The following is a 19,113-nucleotide window of genomic DNA, read 5'->3' on the forward strand; positions in this document are numbered from 1 at the left end:
TTTTTAGCTAGTGTTAATAATTGTCGTGACTGACGCTTTGAAATTCTAGTCTGTGTTGGACAGCCGTTTTGTTTATTTGAATACGAAATAGTTGTGCCAAAAAATCCTATATATACACCAAAGGTACAGCAGTGCTGACTAAATAAAGAATAAACTGCAAAATCTGGACAGCCTTGTTTAAGATTTACATTTAATTAATGGTCCAAATGATACGAGTATCTGGAGCTGCGGACTACCTAGCGGGTTACCGGGGCTTCGGTTCGAAAAGCAGGAGTAGGAACAGGGTGGTTTTTAGTCAGTAAGAGTCTGACACTCCCTCTCGCCTCGCCATTGAAGTAGAAGTCATTGGATGATTTTCTCCCCACAAAAAAAAACTGTAATCAAATGATTTATAACAATTTGTTATCCGAAGCCAAAAAGTCCAATAATCAGACAACAACCTGTAGAAGAAGTCACGTTATAAAAATATTTCATTCAATCGAATCTGGTTAAGACTTGACACCACAACAAAGTTAAGAAAAGGCAAGGAGAAAGAAAAGACAGCATAAATATAGATTGAGGTTACATTGTACCCTTCCGTCCGTTATATTATTAATAGCATACAACAGGGTGAATCGATTTCCATAAGCCGGGACAGACGCCATTTCTGAGAATCCTCAAATCGAAAGTCTTAATAATACTTTACTCTACTACCTGGAATCAAATTTAAGATCCCTTGGTCAGCAGATGAATTTTTATTCATACTTGACTGGTCAGTATCGTTGCCGGCTAGTTTGCAGAGTGCCTCAAACAAGAATCTCAGGTTCAATTTCTAGATCGAGCAAAAGATTAAGGAATTTTCAGAGTATTAGTAATTAATAAGAATAATTATTCATAGGCTCACTATACATTCACAATAAGAGTAATGGACGATAGCAACAACGAACACGTAATGACGTAACTGATAAATATCTGCATCTCTGCCTACCCTTTACAGGATATCAAGCGAATTTTGTCCCTATGTACATTAAACATATTGTTGAAATTTGAATATAACTTATCTAAACGTATGTCTAAAGTTACAAAGCTAGTTCAGAAGAAATAGAAGATTAATCGCATTAATTAGTCGGCACTGTCTTGCTCTGTAGGTATTCCTTCCTGTAAATTGAATTGAGGAAATTTTGTGGTACAACTAAATCTGCCGTTCCTCGTATTCTGAATCAAATGATATTATAGTCTTTCAAAGAAATTGATGCTAGGCGAGTTTATTAACAGATCGTTTTCATCATTATTTAGTTTGGGTTCACTTCTACTTCTTTTTTTTCTTTGTAGTGGTTATTTATATTTAAATGTGGTTGATCCTTTCTCGGTAACGGGAAGAAACCTTCAAAAAGCACCTAATTTTTGAGGAGAATGACTAGAATGTGTGGAATTATTAGCTAACTGACACCGTCCTGGTGATGACTGTGATGACCTATAAAGGTGCTGGAAGTTTGCTAAACGTTTATGATTTAAGTATGAGAGAGCCATGCTTGAGACGAATGGGCCGGTTCAACCCAGTGATACTACTGCCTCATAGGAAATCGACGTGAAACAACGCTAGCGTTGTGTGAGTGAGGTTTCAGAAACCCAATTACCTTTCTTCTCCACCTTCCCAATTCCCGATTCCCCAACAACCATTAAATTCCTAACCCCCAAAAGCCACTAACGCACTTCTAATGCCTCTGAGGTTGCGGGTATCATTGGGACGCTGTGAATCGCTTACCATCAGGTGATGTCGTCTACTCGTTTGCGGGCTTATTCTATTAAAAAACAGACATAAATATGTAATAACACTATTTAATATTAATTACGTAAGATTTTTCATCTTTTAATAAAACTAATTTAGCACCACAAACACTTTCAAACCCAGACCGAACTCGATACACACTCAGAATCAAATCCGAGATTATATCCTAAATCAAAACAGCACACAACTTTAGCAAATCCAAACAATATTCCAATCGCCAATACAATTTCAATGAACTAAGCAAAAATACAATTTAAAACAATATCGAAGCAATCCACAGCATCTGGCTCAACGAACGGACGAAATAATATATTTATTGTGATAGGGTTGTTTTGATCTTTGATTGAACCATTAACTTGATTGCCGTACTTTAGAAATTCAGTACTAAAAGTTTGCCAAAGTGTTTTAATTATCGTCTTACTCGGTGCCAGTGAGTTAAGTAGTATGAAGTTTACGAATTAACTGAAATATCCGCTTCAAACCCTACAGTTGACTTTTAAAATATTTTACACGCTTTTTAATTTTGCATACTAATTTTGTGTTGGAGTTTGTAACTATTAAGTAAGTGGTGTTTTGTTCGCGTCGAGCCGTCCCTTTGTGTGATTATAGCAATTATGTTTTGTGTGTTAGAAACGTTTACAGCTCAATTTGTTAGGAAATGGTTTTATTTTTTTATATTTTTTTACGTACTGTGTAATTTAAAGCACTGAAAAATTGTGATATTTATTTTGCTTGTTGACAAATACGAAATACGGACTGTAAACGGTGGACTGATAGAATCTAGTATCGTTTTTTTTTTGCATTACATTACGTATACGCATAGTGACAACTAGATAGGAGATGTATTTTCATAGAAAACAATATGAAAATGTATGTTTTATTACATGAAAATCTTGAAAGTCGATACACTACCCCAATTAAGTCAAAGCGAGGCAAAATCAAAACCCGTAATTCATACTTCACAATAAACCAACAAGCGTTTAATTAAATATTTACTTTCGTATACATAGAGACAAATATCAATACCATTCAATTTACATACATGTTCTATTTGCCAATAAAACCGCTATACTAGGACATATAATTTAGACAAATATGGTATCGGGCAATAGCTGAGCCACACACAAGTGCGTTTGCCAATGTGACCGCAGCGAGGCCGTTATTAGTTAATCCGACAAGCCTACGGCACTTAACTGCGCTTAGGATTAGTTTCAATCGCAATTGCGGCTTAACAGTTTGTTATCTTTAATAAATAATCACGTTTTAATGATTCGTACTAAGTAATCAGATATTAATAGCTGTAGGTCTGGGAACTAGTTTGAATTATTCTTAGGTTCTGATTAAAATTGAAACTTTATACGGATTAAGTATTCATAGTCTGTTTCTAGTTACTCGCCGCTGTGAGTATTGCAATTTGAATTTGGCTGTACAACTGCTAACAGTTCTAGCTTTAAAGCTAGAGATAAGCGATAATGAAATGATCAGAAAATTTGGCAAACAGGTTTTTAAAACATTATTTTCATTAGGTAACTGTGAAAAGTACAAATAAGAAAAGTATAAGCATATACTTCATAAAAAAAAAATCAAAATCGAAACAAGAACACAAAATTCTTCAGAATCATTTTCAAAAACATCAATTCAACAAACCCAAAAGGACTCCCCAATCAACCACCACAAAACAAACAACAACATTATCATTCTATTACAAGTTATATATCAAAACATATTTTCACAAATCCCATCGAATTCCTACCAACGTAAAGGTCGGAAGGGTTGAAAGATTCACGCTGAATTTGCTACTAAAATAGCTGAGTCAAACCAAAGCCCTGTCAGGCCCAAATTGGATGAATCACGTGACATTACGAATGTATCGTATACATTTATTTGATAAAAGCGTGCGGTGAACGTGTCGCGAATGTAATAATATAGGTATAATGGCTCCGCCAATCACGGGTGTACATTTAATATGTGCTGCGCTAAGGCGACTGTCACCGAATTAACATCATGTTACAATGTTTAATCATGTCGGCTCAGGACTTCCTAAATTAGTTCCTTATTCTACGCCATGTCAGATTTGGAAGCTTTAGTGTTATCTCACAAGTTTCATGTTGATGTTTGTGAATCGCTAAATTGTGCGAATTCCTGCGATGAAGTCTGTCGTATTTGTATTGTTATGGATATGCTCCGAGACAATTTTCAGCTAAATCATAAGACGAAATTAGTTATTTGGGTCTTGGCGTGGGAGTATAATTTTAACATCGATGTATATGATGGCAAACAACTTGAAAATGTTTCCTTATACAGTAACTAATTATTATGTTCTTATTTAGGTATATATAACATATAACTAAATAAGAATATCCACACATGACTATATTTACATTATATAAAATAGAATATCTAAAAACAGGATTTAAAGTATTTTCAAATAGAATATCGTTATTACATTCAAACTATAACAAATCGAACATTATTATAAATTGCATACAACTCGAATTTATTTTAACTTTCGTTCATTTCTCTCTGTTTAAAACTTTTCTGCTCCAAACCAAAGTGAAGTTAGTTTTATCTCTATTAAAGTATAGTTTAGTTTGACCACAGAATCTGTTAATGAACGAGGAATATATTAGATGCTACTCTTCTATATAATATGCTTTCTCTTTTTTTCTTCCCTTAGTTATATATTTCAATCAAACATTATTGTAAATGTTTAAAGCACATTTCATTTCACTCGCTATACGCGTAATTTATAAAAACAAATACCGTATATGTGTGTGTACACATATTTTTAATTAAAAACATACAATTTATTTGAATAGTACCGACAGTATGAACTCTCAGTCTAATTGCCCCAGAAATGAAAATTAGTATTTTAATATTTATTCTGTTAAAGATATTTCATATATTATCATAACAAGATTATGTTACGACTAAAACTTCTCTAGGCATCACAATTACGTACATACGAGAACATGATATATAAAACTTGAGACGTCGAGTGGAGAATATTCACTTTATTTATCACAAACGACCTCATAGCTATACTTCCATTTCTAAGGAACGTATAACGTAATAGGATGCGTTGCGAGCTTTATGAAAACGCTTATATATCGGTTAAAGGGGCTCTGCATACAATTTAATTTCCTACAACGTACACTTACTAAATAAACTGTTATTTTTACTCAGCCACACGCGCCGAGTACAATACAAATATAAGCCTAATGGATTTAGCGTGTAAGTTTCATTTAGGGGACTTAGTTCATGCAAAATAATCGTTGTAGTTCCCCCACAAACACGTTACTTATCGTGGTACGGGCTTAAACTTCTTTTTTTCTTCATTTTATTTCCTTCATGAAAGCAAATGAACTGCTAGATGTCTTAATTAACTCCGTAGTATACACGAAACTCGCCTTAACTTGATTCAACAAGTAGCAGTGGGTATAACTAAGTAAATTAATTTGATTACGCTGTGGCTGGATCAACGGCCCCATACAACTAATGATTCTATTCATGATGATCAAGAGCAAAAGTTTCCATGCTCGTGTTTTGTGAAGAAATAGTGTAAATACAGTTCCCTCCTGTTTTATGTGGAAACAGACATTAACCCCATTACGAGACAGTTTCTAGTTTTAGTTCTGGGTAAGTTGCTGAGTAATGCAAGTAACTATCGGTTACGGTTGCATGCGACCACTGCGCCGTACCTCCGCCCGGTTATTATGTAAATTAAAGAAAAAGCCCCTGCCCAATCGGCCGAATCAACGAATGCGCTTCCAAAGTGTTCATTAACATAATTTATTCGCGCCTGTCAGTGCCGGTCTTAAATTTGTGGAAGGTTATTTTTCAACGTGGAAAAATTGTGTAAAACGGTCACGTATTTTTTAGCGTCAGAGGATCCGTACGGTGTAGTTTAATAATGTCATAACCAGGGACGAGTGAGAGCCTCGCGATAACATCGAAGATACATCGCGGACGCTCGGATTTCCAACAATAATTTATTTTATGCGTGAGGTCTCGGTTACCGGGTGGATGTTTTATGCACAGACGTTGAACGCATAATAATAATATCATTAATTTAATTTGAATATTGCTGCTCTAGTTTTTAATATGTCAATGTTTCTCTGTTGCATTGCAATATCATGTTATTCTCCTAAGTAATAAACGTATGTGTATAATAATACATTCTGTTACTACAACACAGCAGCATAATACTAGTAACTAAATTAACTAAACACAATTTACATACTAAAATCAAACATCAGTAGATATTCTAGACCAAAAATGGTGCCCAAAACTAGTTTTCCTTTACAACTAACGTAATATTTCAAAGGATTACGAGATTCTTAAGTATTAATAGCCGAACTGTCCCCGGTTTAGCGGAACGGTTATTCGGGAACCGCTTTAAGTTGTCACTTTAATCTCTTTTGGCGTCGAGCACAACTATTGCATCTGGCAGAGATATCGTTTAGATTTCTATTACGCCTCGTAATGTGAATGTGGAAAATAAACGTTTATTTTGTACAAAAACAACTAGTGCATTCTCGTTTTATACTACTGCAGACTCAGATAGAACGTAAAGACATTTCTGAGTTTTCTGTGTCATTGGTCGAATAGTCGCAAGTTTCATTGTCAAATAAGATGTTGCAGGTTCGTTTCCAGAGTCTGGCAAGTTAATATGGCAAGAGGTTCGCCTTTCGCTAACATAAATAGCTAAAAGTGAGTGACATAATCATGCATTTCTGCTTTCATCTTTCATGAGTAAAGAGTAATGAAAGCGAAAAATGTTACGACTTTTGAAGCCATGGAGAACTGCACGAAAATTCCAAACACCAATCACGTATGGTTGCTTCAAAATACAACAGCCCGCAGCCACATTTTTCCCAAAATCCAGAAACAAATCCACATAGACGAACAAGCCAATCAATTTTATGAGCATGTACGTATGATACACGCCAGTGGATGCCAATCCATTGGCGTTTTCGCAGCTCAACTTAGCGAATACCCGTTTTCCGGTAACAGTTTAATTAATTAATGTTGTAAGCGTTAAAACAAACAATCTAACAAATTGGAAATTGCGTACTAGCTGAAACGGCTGAATGAAATGATACTATCAATTTTCCCTGATAATCCTTCAGGAAATTCTTATGATCTTTGTGAAATATTAAATTTATAAAGTGGCTATATAATTTTAAAATATCTAGGTATGTTGTTTATTCTAAATTGCGATTTAAGTGAAGTGATCCGTGGTAACGTGTCATGGCTCGGGGTAAGCCAAATTACCTATCAGAATATTTCACGAAATTTTAAAAGTATTTAATACCCGATCACATATAAACATCAAAAATATTCCCAGAATTTTCGTAAAACCAATAAATAAAATTATATTGCAAACATTATTATTGTATACTTCGAATTTGATATCAGTATAACGGGGCTCCGTGACACAAATACCGTAATACCTCAAATATTTTCACAACAACACACGAACTACCTTGCTTTCCATAATGAGTCAAACAATGTGACAAGAATTATTTACCTTTGTGTCAAAGGTATTCTTGGTCCCTTATTCTATGAACAGGTCCGGTCGTTTACTTGTTACTTATTAGTAAAACGTCGCTATATTTCAAGCAAAAACCTTCATTAAGCTAACGTCAAAAGATTAAAAATAATAATTAGAATCTTATTAAAGCCATGTTTATTCCAATTTTGGATTTATGTTGAAATTTCTGGATCGTGTAACGTTTTCTTCGAAGTAATTAGGTGTGTTGCGTTGTAAAGTTTGTTTGAGTTGTACGTAAACTTGTTACATGATAGTTAGCTAAACGTTACCTACAAGTTAATTTTTGGACTATCATACACACGTACCGAAATATGTAACAACATATCTGCTATCTTAGTTATCTAGAGTATACACACTCAAATAAAAGTTATGCTGTTCGACTAATAGTAAGTAATTGGGGCGTGCTTGTGGCCAATTTTCGCTAAATTTCCCCACTCTAACTTATGTACAAGTACCAAGATCAATATCAAGAGCACCGGACAGTATCATTTTTTGATTTGGGTAAATCATCCAATGACTTCTGAGACTCTCTGAGTATCAGACTCATACTGACTAAAAACCACACCGTTCCTACTCCTGCTTTTGCGAGCCGGAGCCCCAGGAACCCACTAGGCAGTCCCGGACAGTGGACTCTAGATTATTTGATAAGCAAAACAGTCGAATCACACAAAAAGTGATAACAAAAATATTAATTTAATTCACAATCAACATACAAACGATATCATATAAGATAAGTGCTCGCATTCAATTTTCATTTCTGGTCAAGGGTAAAATGTTCATAGATATTTCATGCTAATGTCATAGAGGGTAGAAGTGATCGGATATCCTCGGTCATAATACTTAAGTACCCATACGAAACCTGACGATATTTGATATGGGGGGTGAAAAATAAAAATTAGCAATAAAACGCGACGGGAATAAGGATCACCTTTTTATTGTTTTGCTCTTATCCAAGGGGTGAAATGCAAAGAATTTTTATTGAGGAATATTTACTGGTAATATTTGAGAATCATGACTGCGTGTTATTGTTTTGGCTTAAGGTGAACTGTGTCAAAGCATTTTTTTACGTATGTGTATTGACTGTTTGATCAAATGTTAAACTGCAATCGAAATAAATAGGAATCTTTAACACAGAACTCGATTAGTTTCAAGCCATGCCAGAGGTTCAAATTCAGTAACAGCCCAACAATCGCCGCGTCGCGTATCGCGGAATGCTGCTCATGAATATGAGCCTCTAGCATAGCTCGAAACTAGTCGAGTTCCTCGTCAAACAGTTACGTGAGTAAGCCGATAACATAATAATTAATTTAGTATGCCTCACAAAAGTTAGTTATGCTTCTGAAAGAGATTTTCAACCATCACAGGTTAACGAGATTCATCTAAAGTTATACACACAAGAGAATATACTAAATTCCCTAATATTTTAAACCGCTTGTGTTCCTCATGCCTTACATAAACATAATGTAATATAATTCACTGCTACGAATGTATGTACGTTTGTATGTATGTATGTATGTCTGTTAACCAAACAATGAATTCGTAATAAGTGACATTAGCAAACAGACACCGGTTTTAATTAATATTAGATAACAAGCCATTTCCATTGTGTCATCACTACGATTTATTTGTGTCCAACAAAATGGTTTTAATTACTTTTTTTGTTTGGAGTCTTTTGATGAAAGAAACCTGTTTTGTAGGACAAATAAATAAAATTAGTTTTCATTAAATGTTCTAAGACTTTTTTCTTTGATAGTCATTTCTTGACAAACATTTTTTTTCTCTCTCATCTCATACTTAAACTCAAAGTACTTTTATAAAAAAATATATTACTGTAATCACCTATGAATTTCAACTGTAGGAAAATAATTCTTGTAGTCACAATTATAGAGCTCAGAAAGCCAACATCGTTCCACAACACAAAGTCGTGGTTGCAGGCAGGTTGTCGTGTCCATCCATTGCGGTAAACAAACACATATGCGGCTCCGTAGTTTTACTTCCTGAAAGTACAGAATAGGTGTCATTGCCTTCATTTCATTTGACCACAAAAAACACACTTTTTTTGAGGAGGGAAAATCATCCAATGTCTTCTCTCGCCTTAGGCGAGGCGAGAGGGAGTGTCAAACTCTTACTGACTAAAACCACCCCGTTCCTACTCCTGCTTTTCGAACCGGAGCCCCGGTAAACCCGCTAGGTAGACACACTAACTGTACTATGGATCATTCTATTTCTATCCCAGCCTTCACAATTTCAACAAAAGTAAAAAGTAGAAGAAAATTTTCTATTTTTTTTTTTTAATGAAAAATAGACGTTCTGCATTATCTCGCTGTCTGATTTTTTATGAGAATTACAGGATTAAGTTAATATAGCATTTTTATTTCGGTCACGTTCGGAATTTTATAGTCTACAGAGGCTGCCTCCTTTTTCGGATTAAAACGTCACTTGCAGATGAATTTCAACGAGACTGACAAAATGTTATGAAGTTTAATAAATCTAGGTTCTTAAAGAAATTGGAGAAAATGTACACAATTATTATGCTTCGCTCATCCTGAATAACTATAACAAAAGTTTTGTAGCATTTAAAAACACTGCTGACTATTTGAATAACATTTTACTATATTTTTAAAATAGAACTACTTCGCCTACGCAACTACGGCGTAGCATGTCTCTACGCCCACTACGTAAGCGTAGCTACGCCGTAGCATGACACTACTATGATTTTGTACAATGATATATGAAATTAAAATAGTGGTTTTATATTCCTTTAAATTACTTTTTTGAGATTCTTTAAAAAATAGTCTTAGAAATATATAAATATTTGCTATTTGTCAGGTACGTAACCAAAAGAATACAATTTTCACCGAACCAGAAGAGAATAAACCAGCACTTTATTTTGTTAATGACAAAATAGTTATTTAACTGCCACAAATTCATGTGAAGTTAATTCGCACAATACGCTTTTACTACATACCGCGATAGGTTTTAATTACCAACAATAATGCTTTCATTTTAACAACAATTATTTTGGTTCGATTTACTTTTAACTAAAAATCGATAATACATTGAAATGAACGATTATATTAAAATTTTTGTTTTTGTTGTTTTGTGACGGGCAGATAAGCAGAATAATTGTATTACTAATTCAATTACTGTTTTGATTATAGTAATTTAATTGTATTAATGTTTTTATTGTAAACCACGTTTTGAACTGCTAATTCTCTTGGGTTTATTCATAATAATTGAAACATTATAAATTATCATAGACCGTTTTGGATACAGTCAAGCTCGTCGCTTATCTCAAAAATGTTTAGGAAGCCCAATTCAAATCTATCAACTAACAGATAAACCAAACACTTTATAAAATTGTGTCAGCCCACATAAACAAAATAGTCCACCAATATCGAGTATAGAAATGTGCTAAATCACCAAAAGTATCATCGGGTTCCAGTCAACTCTATTATGTCAGTACATATTTTTCGAGCCACTAATTATGATGTGTGCCTAATGAATGGATGCTCGTCATTAATACCGTGCTGCTCGCTAATGTCCGGTTTCACGCATCGACTACTACTAATTCACCCCCCCCTCCACCGCCAAACCCCTCCCTTCCCCTTTTATACGTCACGTCCACCATAACGCACAGTTCATTACTGTCCGATTTTGCTGTACAATCTCTTAATTACACTGACTTGTTGGCCCACCGCGAATTAACGAAATAGTTTTTGAACCCATTTAGCAAACATTCTCTGAAATTCAAACTCAACTCGTGCCTCGTGTATAAGCGCCATTATATTATATTCAAAGTTAATCGGTCTGTTCATTAAAACTGCAATGTTGATTTACTATTCGTTTTATGAGACTGTTGTTTGCAACGAAGAGCTTTTCCGTGAAATGCTTCACTGAGCAAATATTCATTACTTTTCATTTTATTGTGTACACTTTTGAAAAGGAACTTTATGAATAAACACTGTAAATGTACGTTCGATTTAGTATGAATTTCATTCGAACAGATTTTTGAGTAATTGTAGACTCTGTCTTATTATTTCGTGTTTTCACACAGTTAGGTACGGTAGGCTTGCACATTGTAGTTCCCGTAATAAACGGAGGCTTAATAAATCATCGGTAAACTGCGCTAAAAGGAACTTAAGCACAATACCTCGGCACCGACTCGTAATTTCCCTCCTTCCCCCCTCTACGTCCATATTTTACAGCTCTTTTACCCGTTCATTTTTAAAATACGATGTTCGACAAATTCACTTAATGCCGCGTTAAATGAACCGTGTTCGCATAATAAAAGATTTTATACTCAAAAGCGATTTCAGAATGGACGATATTTCCGTGAAACGAGAAAATGCCGCACTCCACGTCGACGCTTCATCTCGTCTCTAGTAACGTCGGAATATTTTTTTCGCGCTCGAACGACTCCGAATTCCGGGCGAATAAAGTTAAGAAAACACCACATACAAATAACGCTCAGATTACTTTAAATACTCTGGTAAAGTGAGCTCCGAGCTCTTTTCCGGATAATTTATTCGTTTATTAAAAAGCCCCGTGAACAAAATACTTTTGTTAAGTTTCTTTTTTACTCTTGCTAAGTAAAGTGGGCCTAACCCGGAGCGAAACATTTCATAATCCGTGATAATCAACCAAAGTTAATAAAGAAAACACGAATTACACGAAATAAACATTCCCCTTTCTAGGGTACAGCGGGCTATTTAAAAGTGGCTAATTACTGTCCAAAAGCGATGCGAAAAAGTCTCCTTCATTTTATGGGCATGTCATGCTAGGCTCATCATCAAAGGATCGCATAGTTCGGCTTTCATCACGGTTCCGTTGGTAAAAGAGAATCCTGGGCTCATTCAAAAATTGTTTTACCTTTTACTCACTGGATATGATTCATAGAAATCCCTCATACTTATTAAATTCCAACTTTTATTCGAAATAAAATTTAATGAATGCTTGTCATAGCAATGTTTGATTTTTTTATTTAACTATGGTCTCATATTTATTTTTAGTAGCAGCGATACAAAAACAGAAACTATTTCCGCCTTCAAATAAATATGTTTGTTTAAAAACACGATCCAGCCCTCCTCTACATCTTAAAATAAATCCGTATAAGTGAATTCTTCTGTAGATCCCTATCGCAATCCTAAAAGCTTTTTAGCGCATAAAATATTCCCATGTGCGATTTATTTTTGTTGGTGTATTTTAACCTTTTGCATTGATTACGTGTACAATTCAGTGTAAGATCCTAAATTTGTTCACTGTAGCCGAAATAAAAAGGTTTTTTAAAGTGTTCTACTTAACCACTTTTTCTTGTTTTTACGTGGAAATGAGATAAATGTATAAAATGCATTAGCCGGTTATTTTTCTGGCTCGGCTTTGCGCGGGAACGTTTTAAGCGATGAGCTAACCCATAACATTATAACCCCTTTACACATAAATGTACTAAAGAGATAATTTAACTAAAAGGTTCTATAATTATATTGCCGTCTCTTTTGGTTTTGATGAAAATTTAGGAGATGGCATGCTGTTTTGGTGTTGTGAATTAATTTATAGTTTGTTTTCAGTGGTGGACAGTCACAGAGGTGAGACGTTGGAGTTGGCTCACGTGCAGAGGACGGACATGGGCGCCTACTACTGCATCGCCAGCAATGGGATACCGCCCACTGTCAGCCGGCGGTACCATGTGGAAGTACATTGTAAGCATATACCGTAGATTTAAGTGACCACTACGCACAATAGATTAGTTATCATGTATTTATTATCAATTTCAGTAAACGTTTTTTAAGAGTAAACTTTCCAATAAATTAATCTAAATCACATCAATTATTGTTATGTTATCAGCTTACTCGGGCAACTGTTTGACGAGGACCTCGATTAGTTTCAAGCCTTCCTAGGGGCTCATATAAATATCGACGATAAACTAGTCGAGTTCCTCATCAACCAGTTACGTGAGTAAGTCGATAATATAATAATTAAATAATACCAGACTCATACATATACATGGTATAAAAAACAGCAACAAAATTGGTTCACGAGATCAGAACTCATGACTTCATCATCACGAAAAAATTTACTTACCAGCAACAATAAAGAATTTAAATGACGTATTAAATGTTATGAATACTTTACTTCTTCTTTCTTTAAAATGAAGTACACTTTATGAATGTCAAAAGATCCGCCCGTTCGATTACTTCGCTCTCCGAAGAAGGGCAAGAACTCAACCCACCAACTTTACTAAAGTTATTATTCCGTCCGAATATTTTACTTTAGACTTAAACGTCCTTATTTACCGCGGTTTGAATTCACAAAATAATAAAAAAATGTTTGAATATTCTTGTTTTGTTAGGATGCGGTTACATGTAATGGCTTATTGTGCTAACGGATTATGCAGATTCAGGGTTGAAATACAAAGATTATAATTATGTCTATCGATCACATTCGTATAACAAGGTTCATGGTGTAATCTTCAGGTTGAGTTTAGCACTATTGTACAGAATTTTCGAAACACTATTTTGCAAACAAAGTTAAATAACTTTTTTAAAAAAGTGAACCGCCTTCAATTTTCTTTTATTCCCTAAAACCTGCCCCTAATTCTGCAAAATAACATAGTGACTGCACGGTTGATGCGGTGGTTGGGCAACTGGCTGCCGTGCAACGTGTAGCGGGTTCGATTCCTGCACAGAACAACTCTTTGTGAGATCCACAAATTGTTGATTCGGGACTGGGTGTCATGTACATTATGAACTTGTATGTTTGTAGATGCAACCACGAAACAGGAGAAAATCATAATGTGGGGCAACGTTTTATAAAAAAAGAAATAAATAACCACAGAAAATTCAATCCAATTTTTCACAAACATAATATTCATAAGAAAAATAAAAAAGAAAATAATTAAGAAAAATAAAACAATCGTGTAACCAGACCCTAACATAGCGTGATTGAAAGGCTAAACAGCTACCAAAAAGAACTTTAATTAAAGTTAATGATCGTCTAGGAAATAAGAAACGCTGAAGACATTACAGGAATGAATGAAGGATGCTAAAGAGTTACTTGCAGTTTTGCTTGTCTTGTCTGTCTAGTTTCATTTGCTTTTAAATAAGCAGAAACTTTATGGAAATTTTAAAACGGTAACTGAACTCTTTAACTTGAAGTTTTTACCGTTTTATTTTTATATGTGTATTAATTAAAGTTTTTTAAAAGTCGATGTTTAATTTGTGTTTTGCTTTGAAAGGTTTTTTGCTTATGTTTATTTTTCTATGTGTGTATATCGTGGTGAACTGGAGGTTTAAAACGCCTGCTTCTCATATACAAGGTTGCGAGGTTTTGAAACCAAGTACCAATGTGACTTTTTCCGAGTTATATGTACTTTCTAAGATTATTTAGACCCCACTGACAAACAGTGAAGAATAACATCGTGAGGCCTTATAATTTCTTATGGAGATTGCTTGTTTGCTACCACACTATCACACTAATATTAAGTGAAAGTTTGTTTGTTTGTGTGTTTGTCCGTCAATCACGATAAAACTTGATAGGATACTTTTTGTCCACGGGAACGCGGACAAATCCGCTGGTAGACCAGCATAATATACTTACCTCTTATTTACCTTTCACATAGTACTTAAGTAAGATATGCATCGAATTTTATTTCACAATTTGTTAAAAGAAATACATTTCGATAAACATTCCTAATGGAATTGACTACTCATCGTATTCAACGTATCTTTAAGTCCACATTCACAACTCTGTTAAATTGAACTAAAAGCTTGTTTATCTAGCACACACGTTGAACAAATTAAATTTCTTTTTTATCAAATGTATGTGAGTTTAAAACAAAAGTCTATTTGAAAATCCAATTTTTGTTGGAAATGTACCTAATAAAAACCTAATCGCTTTTACTAAACTTTATTCTTTGGTCGTTTTGTTCGTCGTAAATCGTAATGAGAATTGTTGAAATATTAACAATTTCGAGTTTGAACAGCTATAATGACTTTTGTAATGCTAATAATTAAAAATGAACTGTATTAGTTTTCAGTTAAATGTGAATTTTCTTTACGAGTATTTTTGTATTGTAATGAATAGTAAAATACTCACATGCTCGTTTTCATCAACCTTTTCTAAATTTTAAGGAACGTCTAAGCTATGAAATGTATTTAACGTTATTCTAGTGTTCACCAAACTATACGTGACACCTAACAGTACAAGTAAAGGCTTAGTTTAGGTGTTACGTCACGCTAACTACCGTATTCAAAGCCATTTAATGATTACTTTGGGTTAAGTAAGTCCTTAGCAATTGTTTTTGGAACAAAATCGTTATGAAGGAATAGTATAAGTACTCATTAAATGTCTCTGAGTGCAACAGTAAGTAACTTTTAGTTAAGATATGATTTAAAGGTGGTAGTTGAAAACGGCCATTACAATCACTAGCTTCTTCATAAGGTTTTCCTATCTTTCATTCGCAATGATATAATTGAATTATCCATTCATTCATGTTCTTTTTTCTCCTCCAGTCATACCGCAAGTGAAAGTCACCAATCAACTAGTAGGAGCTCCACTCGGCAGCGACGTGGAACTCCAGTGCTTCATCGAAGCCTCCCCTAAAGCTATGAACTCCTGGTACCGAGAAGACGGTAACTGTAATTATTCCAAGTTCATATTTTACTTGACGTTTTTAGCATTTAATCCCTTACAAAACCTTTTAGAAGAACATCCCTTTATAAATTATAATCCGGTTGAAGTGCTGTATTTATGAGGAACGGGGAATATAAATAAACGCAATTTTCTTAAAATTCTAAAATAATGTAGTAGACGTTTTTCGTTTTAAGATACAACATACTTCTTGTAAAGTATTATAAGGTAACTTTATGTTCGTGTCTGAAAAATTAGGAGAACACGTGCAAAAATTTTCTCTTTAACAAAATTCTAAAATTCTTTCTGAGACGAGAGACTATACTCATATAATATTATCTTGTTACCTTATAGATATTTTTACCTGACATACGTCTCAAGGATCTTTCTTTATAGCTAAACTAATTTTATAACGTAGCTTCACTCGTTTGTGTAATGTGCAATTTAGTTTTTTGCAAAAAAACCGAATTACATCACTTCACCTGTCAATTGAATTTTTAACAAAGTTTTAACTAAATCATTCGTTCAATTCTTTGAAATGAAACAAAGATTCGTATCAAACACAGGCTGTGTCTAATCTATGGAAAAAAATAAATTTTAAAACTCCTGAACCCTCGAAATATATCTTTAACCATAAATATATTTTACTTACATATAACTTCCTTTACTAACACATCCTTAATTCCACAGCACTATTAAGCGACAAATTGACCGAGAACCCGAAACTTCGTGTATCAGAAACTATAATGAACGAGTACTCGCTTTGGATAAACTTGACTATAAAGTCCTTGGCTCTAGCAGACTACGGAACTTATGTGTGCGCCTCTGTCAATGCACTGGGAAAGATGGAGAGCCAAGTCAGTTTGCATAGTAAGTGGCCAATATCATTATACGACTTAGTTCGATGTAGATGGCAGAACTTAGTACACGCATTGTTAGTGACAATGTTAGATGGGAACGCTTGTACTATCATAATGAGGTACAAGTTTTGTGTGATGAGATGTTCCAGATCTTTGTTATGCTACAGACAACTTTTGTGTTATGCAGGCAAACATTAAAGATTGATTCAGTTGTAAAGATAATAATCAAAATCACTTTCTCAATACTCATTTATCAAAACATCTCAAAACTAGCTTTTTTCAAGTACAGTTTTATAAGTACGTCAAGCCTTTTATCCCAGAAGGGGTAGGCAGTGGTGCACATTCTAGCCTGTAATACCACTATGCAATGTACACCCACTTTTCACCATTTGTGTTATAAGTCCCATATAATAGGGGGTGAACCTATTGCCATGTACTGGATACAATTCTCCAGGACCTAAAAAACCCCAGTAAAACTTTGCCCGACCCGAGTATCGAACTCGAGCCCCTTACCCGGCAATCGTTACTTCGACAATTCGAACAACGAGGCAGTCATACAGTTTTATATAACAATATTTTTTTACAGGACTAGAACTAAGCATGAACGGCTTTGGTGCCGAGGAGCCGATGGTCTCGGGCGCGGCGTGGCAACGTGCGCGCAACTCTCCGTCCCACCGCGCGCAGCCTGCCGCGTCGCATGCGCATCAATATTTCCTCGCGCAACACCTGCCCCCGCAGTTATACGCTTTACTATTAACTGTGCTGCGATATATACATACTTTCTAAACGTTTGTAATATTTTCTGTGAGCTAAGTTTATGTTGAATAGATGTCGACTAAAATACTTTCAATTTCATCCTTTACTAAATCCCCAAAAGATTGTACTTGAAAAGTTTTAATGCGATTGCCAACTAACTGAATTATCTAGTCTATGTATTATTTTCTAATACTATTACCAATTTTGAATCTGAAATAATTTTGACCACAAACCTTCCTAGAAGGACGGTAATTTGTTGAACAACAATTCTGAATTTGAAAGTTAATATTTATTCAACATAAGTTTAGTATGACGAGCAGTATGTGCCACAATATTGTACAGATATTCAAGGACGTGACGTGTTAATTGTTGAAATGTTTAAACATGGAACAAAAGCCTATAGAAATTACCCTTCAATTTTATACCTATAGTTAATGACATAAGGGCTACCACGAATTGGTTTACCGCCAGACGCACTGGTGTAGCAAGAAGCATTTTGTCCAATGTCCAATAAACTATTTGATAATGCGCACTCAATATTTAACCCAGCGCCATCTGGTGGACAGAAAACGGTAACTCTCATTGTGTCCACAAAGTATGTATACTTACGCCGAAGGATGAATTCAACTGACTATGATTTTCTTAATGATGTATTCAATACTCATGATAAGAGATTAGATTTCTTAGAATTTTATATTTTGAAATATTTTATTTGAGACATGTAATCTTGTAAAGTGAATTATGTCCTTGCCTACTGAATGTGGTATGTAATTTTATTAATTTTTAGTCTTCATTGTACCGTGAATTTTATGTAAAAGACTATGTTTTGCCTCGATGAAGATTTACCAATCTTTTTTACAATGAAAATTAAACGTAAGTAAGAACGTTAAAAACTACAATCTGTATAATATAAAACTATAGAAATATGAAGTTTCAACTGTAATAGCCTGGTTCGATGTAAAACTAATATTACGTAACTAAATATCGATTAAAAAATATTTAACTGACTAGTGTAAGTTAGTATAAGCCATTAGCTATATCGTTAGGAACATTTCAAATTTATCAATCGATATTATTATTCATATTGTTTTCAAACCTATCTCGATACCTTGTGCTAATATTACGTTGACTTTGACAATAAATGTGTAATTTATGAAATATAATATTGAAATAAATGTCCTTATGAAACCCTACTTGAATGTGTTGATTTTATACTGAAACTTTTTTGTATGCAAACTCTGACATCAAAAGGTTGCGCTGAATAAATGAGGCTCGCGATGACTAAAGGAATATCATATACGCATTCATGAGTTCATTTGTATTAAAAAAGAAACTTATTTTTCACAATATTCCTACACGTCACTATACTCGTACCATTGGCTCAGTTGCCTCAACGGTCGACTGCTACGTAACGTGTCACGGGTTCGATTCCCGATTGAAACAATTATTTGTGTAATTCATACATTTATTGTACCTTGTCCTTCTTCGTGACATTTTTTTATTAAAGAACAGTTTTCCTCAACCGTTTATACTAACATTTACTA

At 34.4% G+C, this 19,113-nt stretch overlaps 1 protein-coding gene across 3 annotated transcripts in view; it reads left to right on the forward strand.

Moving 5' to 3' along the window:
• LOC118269670 (lachesin) overlaps positions 1-18,762 on the forward strand; it is a 110,639-nt gene extending 91,877 nt beyond the window's left edge. For 2 of the 3 annotated variants that reach the window (XM_050706859.1, XM_050706858.1), the window contains exons 6-9: positions 12,893-13,024; positions 15,836-15,961; positions 16,644-16,823; positions 17,400-18,762. In XM_050706859.1, coding sequence (XP_050562816.1) covers positions 12,893-13,024; positions 15,836-15,961; positions 16,644-16,823; positions 17,400-17,599 — 638 coding nt within the window. In that variant the 3' untranslated portion in view covers positions 17,600-18,762. The remainder of the gene's footprint in view (positions 1-12,892; positions 13,025-15,835; positions 15,962-16,643; positions 16,824-17,399) is intronic. The other variant, XM_050706860.1, reaches the window with a different exon arrangement.
• The last annotated feature ends 351 nt before the right edge of the window (positions 18,763-19,113 follow it).

Source organism: Spodoptera frugiperda, chromosome 30, assembly GCF_023101765.2.
Source record: "Spodoptera frugiperda isolate SF20-4 chromosome 30, AGI-APGP_CSIRO_Sfru_2.0, whole genome shotgun sequence".
NCBI classification, from domain to species: Eukaryota; Metazoa; Arthropoda; class Insecta; order Lepidoptera; family Noctuidae; genus Spodoptera; species Spodoptera frugiperda.